Consider the following 10000-nt stretch of genomic DNA (forward strand, 5'->3'; position numbering starts at 1 on the left):
TGGTGCAATCGATTGCATTATTTCTCCAAGGATTTGTCCATGTGGGATTCCAGTGCTATTAAAAGGGGTGAGAGTGAAACAACATTCTGCAGAGTGAAGGGCTGTGGATAATAAAAGTCTTATTATTACTACCGCAACCAATATTGTCTGAGGCATCGTCACTCAAGGTCGTGTGTGTGTGTGTGTGTGTGTGTGTGTGTGTGTGTGTGTGTGTGTGTGCGTGCGTGCACACGGTACTCACAGGTGGAGTCTTTGCCATCTCCCGAGGCCTGACAGCCATCTTCATCATCGCAGTCTGTGGAACTGCCCTCTTCTACCTCTCCGCTGCCCAGCTCCTCCCAGATCTCACTCTGGCTCAGGCCCGGAAAACTGTCCTGGGTCTCCTGAATGTACAAAGGGAGTTAGACAGGAGTTAGAAGGCATGATCTCTCTGCATTAGCCCATTAAGGACGGGAACGCATCTGTGTTGCTGTAGCTTTTAACCATTATTTTATACTTAGTCGTCGTCATCTGGGGGGGGGGTCCCTGGGACAAAATATTTTGAGACGGGGGTCGGCAGCCAAACACTTATAATGTTTGGGATCCTTGACATCAAAAAGTTTGAGCACCACTGACATAGAAACATAGGTTTAGTGGGATGGGAGCACTGACATAGAAACATAGGTTTAGTGGGATGGGAGCACTGACATAGAAACATAGGTTTAGTGGGATGGGAGCACTGACATAGAAACATAGGTTTTTCAGAAAAACTTCTAGGATCTCGAAGACATTTTGTAGAATCGGCCCTTAGGTCTTTAATGACTTAAAACTCCTCCTAACCCTGTTATTTATATAAAAATAGCAGTGCCCCCGGGCATTATTCCTCGTCCAACCGGGTAGCACAGCTAACACGCCCAGCTTATGAACGGAGAATCTAAGCCTCTGCTCAAATGTCTGCCTTCGTGCAGTTGGATTTAGTCTATAGCTGCAGTCCATTTCTGAAATACATTATCATCTGGAATGGATTTGATCCATTTAGCAAAAAAAGGCGTTTGACACGGTTGATCACAGCTGACCTGATGTCAAGGGGCTCCGTTCATACCTGTCAAATAGGAAACAGGTTAACGTTGATCATGCTAATTCTGAGCACCTGGTGTATCTTGCCACAAGGTAAATGTAGCACCCTGGGCTTGTTGCTCTTATTATGTAAACATGGCTAACAGAGTAGAGCTTCAGACTCTCCTGTTAGCCAAAAGGGCTTAATGTAAAAACAATAAAACCACAAGCCCTTCTCAAACACACCATTCACTGTACAGGCAGTTCTGTAATAGTCTGGGTGGAATTTGTGACTGATGTACTATTATTATTATTATTAGTCCAAAAATATAATCATTAGTGTTGAGATGTAATAATTGTGTTCATTTATACAAGAACAACTTGCTTCATAACTACCAGCCATGATCATGAACTCACATCGCATCATTGCTTGCATGGAAAATGACACCGTCAAAGACCTGTAATTAGCTATTGACAACTCCATTGTGTTCCTCCTAGTATGCATCAATAGCCCATTCTGACCTGAGATCAGATTCTAAAAATGTCTATTACATCCTGACAGTTTCATTATTAACCCATTCTGACCTGAGATCAGATTCTAAAAAAAAAGTGATTTTTCAAAAATAGCAGACCTACAAGCTCGTATCGCGCCACTCGGTGGCGCGATATGAGCTTGTAGATCTGCTATTTTTCAATAGCTAAAGCATAACATGATGCCAACACCAAAATGGGTGCCCGGTCAGAATGGGTTAGATTTCAAATCCTGTGCCATGTTCCATCCTGTCATTATTCATTGAATAGATTTGGAATCCTAGGCCATGTCACTAATCATTCAAACGGGATAGATGGGCAGAATCACAGCCTGCTCTTACATCAAAGGGATTAGAATTCAATGCTTGTCCAAACCATGAAATAAAATCAATATTTCACGTCAAAATATAATGCAATTTCTGGCTGCAGGTGATGTCTACAGAAAGAATTCTGAATTTTCAATTAATCAATGTCAGTATTTGACAAATACGATCCATGTGGACACAAGACAGTCCATCTGGACTGAAAACATCAGTTTCCGAACATTAAACCTAGCCTTGCAGTAGGACAGACAATAGCTAACATCTCGTGCACAACCATTGAAAAATGGTTAAGGACTGCAGATGAATTGCCCAACCACGAACATCCTTAGACTAAGGACCAACCAGGGACTTGCGTTACAGGTCAGCCAATCAGAGGCTTACCTGACATTTTCTCTGCCAAAACCCAGACATCCCGACTTCAAATCCAGACACTTCGTCACTGTAATTTAACCCTAACCCAAACCCACACGCTGACCTCAACCAAACCATCAGTGAATAATAATCTTAATCAAAAGAACTGTGGTTAACCGTAATCAAAATAACTGTGTGTGTAACCTTAGTCTAATGTTACCCAAAAGAACCATACCTAACCTTAACCCATTCTGACCTGAGATCAGATTCTAAAAATGTCTTCTACATCCTGACAGTTTTCTGAAAAAGCTATGTTTCTATGTCAGTCGTATGTCAATTTTTCAAAAATAGCAGACCTACAAGCTCGTAGATCTGCTATTTTTCAATAGCTAAAGCATAACATAATGCTAATACCAAAAGGGGTTCCCGCCCCAAAATGGGTTAAAGGAGCACTACACCCATTTTCAACCTATCTCGATTATTCACTTTACTCACACTGCGTCTCATTGGTGGACTATGGACGGTTCCGAAACCTGTCTACCAATGACATCATCGATAAGCTAATGGAGACTACAGCCTTTCAGGAGAGTTAAGAGTGCGAAGCAGAATGCCCGCAACAATCCAGATTAAACAACAAGTCTCAAGGTGCACGGCTCAATAATGTCATGAAACTGAGAAAACAGCGAGCACAAAATAAATATCCCTTTCACATTTATCTCTCTGTGGAGAGGTTAAAAGAGCATTTATTGTGTGCTGGCTGCCTGTTTTCTCAGTTTCTTCCTGGAGAGCATGTTGAAACAGAATCCCACTGTGAAATTGTTTGAAATTACCAAACGTGCGATGATGCCACTGGCAGGCAAGTGAAAAGCCCACAGCCCTCCTCTGAGACACAGAGACACATAATGGGGCCATCTTTTAATGAGCGTCAGTGAGGACCAATTATGACGACTATAGGTTGAAAAGGAGCAAAGTGGTCTAATCACATCCAAGACCCATGCCAAAACTTAATACAAATATCCAGATCAGGTCATAATTCAGTCGACTTGTTTCCACTTTCTATCACTATCCTGTCACGACCTTTACATAACAGCCACGTTGCCATGTACCATATCCTTGTATAGGAACATAAAGAGATTCCGCCTCATGAAAAAACCAACGTGCTCCCCCAGGCAATCCACCGTTTGCCTGGTTCTTCTCTCCCAGCAGGGAGCCATCTAATTGGACCACCTGCTGGTGCTCCACCATCAAGGTGTTCCTTTGTTCCGTCACATCTCGTCTGAAGGTGGAGCTCCGATGGCACGACAGCCAGCCATCCTCTGGAGGAAGTACAGCAGGTGGATGGCTTTCTGGAACCAGGAACCTCTTATCTCCGTATCCTCACTTTTTGAGCCACTTTTTGATTATCCCATTCTGACCTGAGATCAGATTCATACGAGGTTTCCACTGGACACACATTGGTCTAATTGACCCATTCTGACGTGAGATCAGATTCTAAAAAATGTCAGTCGTTCTTCGATTTTTCAAAAATAGCAGACCTACAAGCTCGTATCGCGCCACTCGGTGGCGCGATATGAGCTTGTAGATCTGCTATTTTTCAATAGCTAAAGCATAACATGATGCCAACACCAAAATGGGTGCCCGGTCAGAATGGGTTATATATATTTCTTTTGTTGTAAATTAAAGACCTACTTCATCATACTACAGCGTCACACAAACGCAGCAAAAGCAGCAGATCCACAAGCTCGAAACTCATTTTCAGCTTGCAGCTCTGATACTTTTGCTATACGTTTGAATTTGAATCCTGATAAGTATAACTGTTTTGGACATACGTACAGTATGAGGTTTCCACCCAACAGAGATGATAGACATGCTCTCTGTTCTACCTAGATCTAATGGAATATATATTGATCTGCACAGAGAGGCAGGCAACTGACCTAGAAATGCATCTAAATAACGGGCACGGGAACGCATATGCACATTCACGCTCCAACACACACACAGACAATCATCGTCTCTGTCGGGCAGAAACCATGTATCTCCAAATGTAAACTTTATATGTTTTTTCGTCCCTGACACAAGAGTGCCAAGCAATGTGTGAGCATTGTGAGCTTGTAGATCGGCCATTTTCACAATTTCTGAAAATGTCCATATTCCTGAAAAGTAATGGTTTTGGAGATACAAGGTTTCCGTCCTACCATCGACAACACACACACGGACGCGCCTTTCATCTGCATCTCATTTGCGCACCACTGCACGTTCTTCAAGTAGATGGACGGGATCACCCGTGGGACACAGGTGACCTTGCCTTTACCTGGATTGAACAGCTTGTTATAGCCAAGCAACTGACAAGACCTGCGGAGAGGTGGGCGGGATGATCAGGGCTACGCGATATGGAGGCTGAGAGATAACTCAGAGGGGGGCCCTTCAATAGCAGTGGTTCCCAAACTTTTCAGGTCGAGACTCAAAGAGAGCTTGGACGTTTGCTCTGGATCCAAACTACTGAAAATAGCAGATCTCTACAAGCACACGTGTCACTACTTCTTCATTATTATAATTTGTTTTACCCACAACTGGGTCCCGACCCGCTGTTTGTGCAAGGGGAATGTTTGCAGGGCCTTTAGACCCCACACAAATAGAGAAAACACAAACAGATTAAGCCTCTGACTGATGACTACGCCACATGCATATACAGTAGACAGCAGCGCACCACTTTAACATAAATAAAGAGAGACGGGGCGCGCGGATGCCCCGGCAGACAAGACAAGCTCTTGAATCTGCACGCACGTTGACGTTGTTCTGTAATTTCCCTAAAGATAAAGCCGCCCGACACAAGCCCTGGCAGTTCGCTCAACAACCTATTTCATTCTGTGGGATAAATACTGTGTTACCTTTTCCTTTTTTTCTATCCTGCAGAAGTGCTATACCAGCGTCAAAGTAATTAAAGGAACCAGTTGTGCAGTTATTGGTATTCCTCTTGACTCTCGCTGGTGATTAACACTCATGTGTGCACAGCGTTGCCGAGCAGGAGAGAAAGAAATGGAAACGTATCCATCGCTCTAGAGATCACTTTAAGACACTGTAGCCGTGTAGCTCGTTTGTACACAAAGCAGCTACACCCTCGCTCGACTGCATGGGCCCCCAAGCTATGGCAACACGACAATGGCACAACATATGTAGCCTATATGTACGTCGGACAGTAAAACACGGCAGAGCTGTCCCCCATGAAACCCTAGTTGGGCCTTCCCAGAGGAATGAGGCAAAAACATCTCGCGTTATATATTCACCGCAAAAGCGAAAGCCCATAACAATAGCCGGACTTCTCCGGTTTCGCTGGTGCCCTGTTAGGTATGTAAGGAGCGGCTTAGATGGAGAAGCGTGTGAACGATATTAGACAGCGGTGGCAATAATGCATTTTTATGGTTATGGTTTGGGCTTGCGTTACGGCCTGTACAGAGAACAGACAATTACCGTGCTCCTTCTGTGCTATTTTGAGGGACATGCAAAGGGGGGGCTTTGATGTTTTGTGCCTGTGTTTGTCACGACACCCAACGTAAAAATAGGACCCGTGTGCACAATACAAAACTTGGAGAACATAGATTTAATTAATTAAAACCAGTAAGTTGACGTTTCTGGTTAAAGGGTAAAGTTAAGAACACAAAACTCAGACTGCCGGTCGTTCAGTTATTCGAACGCACCCTATAGAAAAACGAACGTTCCTGAAAAGACGTGCTGCAGATTGGCCAGTAGCTGAGTGGCAGCGTGCCTTCTCAAATATGGCGGCCACGATACAGGTCGCTCCAATGCAGTGGGCGCATGGTTTCTATATCTATGGGGCAGAGGCCGTGACCATGACAGTGTGACCCCTTTTCCACCGGTTGGTTCCCAATGGGAACTGGTTCAGTTCTTTTTGGTTTTTAGTCCATGAGCCAGAGCTCCAAAATTGGTGGGCAAACTATACCCTATATTAAATTGTTTATAGGATCAATACAAGTAAATTAATAAATGATAACCCTTCCACAGTAGTAGCTTTTTCATATTTTCGATTATTTTGCATATTTTCCTACATAATGCCTAATTTGCATATTTAAAAATGTAAAAATTTGAATACAATAGATCATTTTCTTCATGTAGTACTCAATTGGGGAAGTTTCACGTGATAACAATCTAATATAGGTATGGTTTTGCCTACTCAATTCATAATTAATGTTTCAATTTTGTAGCTCTGGCTCATGGACTAAAAACCAAAAAGAACTGAACCGGTTCCCATTGGGAACCAACCGGTGGAAAAGGGGCCTCAGTGTTCATTGGCAGCTGTAGGGCCAATTTCTCATTACAACGCAACGCAACCAAACAACGTCTTTCTTTACTCCCTTGACATTGAGATGGTGTTATTCTGGCCAGCATGATGTTTGTGCACTGCATATGCACACACTGTACTGAAATGTCCCTGAAACCTCTCTGCGGTTGTAAACACACAGACTCTGAACCTCTGAGTCGAGTCAACAACGCTGGAATTATAGTTGTAAAGATAGCGAATAGCATACAAGAAAATATATAAATAAAATCCATATATTAATAATTCAGAATGTTGCAAAAGAAAAAAGACATTTGAAGATTGAGTATCTGGTATCAGTGCAGATATTTTCCGCAGAAGCCTGTACAGTAAGTAAGTAATAAGTAAGCAGGTGTGTGGAGATAGCCAGAGACACAGAGAGGAGAGAGAGGAGAGAGGAGAGAGGAGAGACAGAGGGAGAAGAGAAGAGAGAGAGAGAGAGAGAGAGAGAGCAGAGAGAAGGGGAGAGAGAGAGAGGAGAGAGAGAGAGAGAGAGAGAGAGAGAGAGAGAGAGAGAGAGAGAGAGAGAGAGAGAGAGAGAGAGAGAGAGAGAGAGAGAGAGAGAGAGAGAGAGAGACAGACAGACAGACAGACAGACAGACAGACAGACAGACAGACAGACAGACAGACAGACAGACAGACAGACAGACAGACAGACAGACAGACGAGACAGACAGGACAGGACAGACAGACAGACAGACAGACAGACAGACAGACAGACAGACAGACAGACAGACAGACAGACAGACAGACAGACAGACAGACAGACAGACAGACAGAGAGAGAGAGAGAGAGGGGAGGGGAGAGAGAGAGAGAGAGATGAGAGAGAGAGAGAGAGAGAGAGAGAGAGAGAAGAGAGAGAGACAGAGAGAGAGAGAGAAGAGGAGAGAGAGAAGAGAGAGAGACAGAGGGAGAGAGAGAGAGAGAGAGAGGGAGGGAGATAAGGTGGGGGCGAGATTCAAAAGAATTCAGACAGAGAGAGAGTGAAGGAAAGCGAGAGTGAATCTCCTCTCGGTTCTGGATAGCAGCCGTGATAAACCTATTAACCTTTCCTCATGCAAAGTAACCAAATGAAACCATAATAATTCAATAACCATATTCATTAGTCTGAGTCTGAGCACTGAACACTGAACACGGCCATGGGACCATGTAAACGTCTGGATATTGAGATAATGTTTACCGTTTGTGAGTGCGAGTGTGTGTGAGACAGTGAGTGTGCGTGTGGGTGGGTGGGTGCATGCTTGCGTGCGTGACGTGCATCTGTGTGTGTGTGTGGCTGCGTGGGCGACATTTAAACACAGCACTCGGCTCGCCTTGCCAGGAACGATCTGAAAAGTATGTAAATTAGGGTAGGAATCAATTAAGACACACTCGTCCTGGAAACAATGCACTGCCACATCACGGTGGCATCGAAGGCTGGCTGGCCGCCACCCAAAGACACTTTGTTTAGCTTGCATTAGGTTGCCTGTCAATATTGTATTGTATTGAGTTTTTATTTGTATTTTGTCCGTTCCAATCACTGTGACATGAGGTCACTTCAAAAACGAACGCATGGGAAACTTTACCGTGACATTGTGATGTTCCATTAATAACCAGAGAGGCAATATTCACTCGCTCATTTTTATCTTTTTCGTTTTTTTCATAAATGAATGCTATTGACCTTATACACACCGCTGCAGTCTTGCCAGCAAGGTACTAACAAGGTGCAATTTCCCATTGACAGCCCATTCATCCGAATAGAAAAAGTCCTATCTGATTGTATTAAACCACGTCAAACTCACCAACATTGCAGCCGTACGAAAGCTTTAATTAGCCTCTTTCTATAATTATGTCGGTCGACATGGTTGAGACGAGAACCGCCCCAAAAAAGGCCTCTGCCTGCCCGGGCTCTGGACAGGGCCCCTGCCAATGTCCTGACAAAGAACTCCATATATGGGCATACAAGGGTGGGGCATTCATTTCCAACTTGCATCATCCAAGTAGGCCATGAGTGCCCAACGGCACCGCTGTAGAGGCTCCAACGGGCACCGCTCTAGTACAAATAAATATTAAAAAAAATGAAAATATCAGGAAGATTAAAAAAATATACATACAAGATTACAAGCTGTGAGCTTGTATATCTGCTATTTTTGAATAGCCAACACGCTTTCCCGGTTGTAATGGGCTAATTATCCAATGGGTGGTCAATCTCTCTCAATGTGTCTCTCTCCATTTGCTTCTCAAAACTGTGGCTAGTAGAAGATAAGATTTGTGCTGCTGCACTGAGAACCAGCTCTGGGTTTCAATGAGTCTCTTGAGCAGTTCATAAGAGCCGCTCATACAGTACGTAGCATTGCACTAGTCCATGCAGTTCATAAGAGCCGCTCATATAGTGCCTTTTGCTTGTTTATTGTATTAATATACATAGTCCTTACCCGTTGTATGGACTATTGCCCCCCATAAATATATTTAATTGCTCTTCATTTTAACTTGTATAATATATTTGTGTCTTTTTGTGTGAATAGAAACAGCACTATAACATGAAAATATTTGTATAAATGCATGGTAGGGAATTTTTTTCATGGCAAGGACTGTAAAATGTACACTTATTAGCCCACAGACCCCCATTTGAAAAGTATGAAAGACCCCAGTTTGACATGCAGCACAGAAAGTATGGGCTGTCGCACAGGTATTCCCAAATGTACAGTGTGGGTAATGTGATGTAATATATCATATTATTGATATATGTATTTTGAGGAAGAATTGCTTTAATATAGACTTGTTCACTGAAATGGAAAAACAGTACATCATAGTCATACATAGAACTGAAAGTCTCAAACAGTCATTGTCATGTTAGTAGTGTAGTAATTGCATTTATGGGGAGATAGTTGTTCAGTACCCGTACGCCCTGGTTGGATTATTATTTCATATAAATGGGTGATGTAAAAACAATATCTGTACAGTAAATACGACAGTTGCGTCGGTAAAAAGTAGCCTAGCTGATTGTGGGAGCGTGCAGATTTATTTTGGCATGGAGAGATGTGTGCTAATAGTGTGGCTCGGTCGGAGATAGACCACGGACAAATAAACGGGTTTTTATCACTAATAAATTCATTATTAATCTTATTGGAAAAATGCTTCGTTAAGACCTCCATATTATTATGGTCAATGCCTGTGTGAAAAGTGGGGAGCGATTGGTGCAGGCAATGAGGAGATAAGTGTTTGTTTCTGACAGACAGACAGACAGACATTCGCTCGTTTATAGTATGATAAGCCCTACGGCTTACTAGTCATCATCATAGCCATACGTAGCATTGCACTAGTCATTAAATTTCATAAGAGCCGCTCATTACGTAGCACTGCACTAGTCCATTCAATTCATAAGAGCCGCTCATATACGTAGCATTGCACTAGTCCATTCAATTCATAAGAGCCGCTCATACGTAGC

The 10000-nt window shown here is 43.2% G+C and overlaps 1 protein-coding gene across 2 annotated transcripts in view; it reads right to left on the bottom strand.

Moving 5' to 3' along the window:
* LOC310870413 (glypican-5-like) overlaps positions 1-10000 on the bottom strand; it is a 176441-nt gene that overhangs the window by 33343 nt on the left and 133098 nt on the right. For both annotated transcript variants that reach the window (XM_083781632.1, XM_083781633.1), the window contains one exon: positions 242-383. In XM_083781632.1, coding sequence (XP_083637758.1) covers positions 242-383 — 142 coding nt within the window. The remainder of the gene's footprint in view (positions 1-241; positions 384-10000) is intronic.

This window comes from Protomyctophum parallelum (assembly GCF_964188405.1).
Source record: "Protomyctophum parallelum genome assembly, chromosome: 14".
NCBI classification, from domain to species: domain Eukaryota; kingdom Metazoa; phylum Chordata; class Actinopteri; order Myctophiformes; family Myctophidae; genus Protomyctophum; species Protomyctophum parallelum.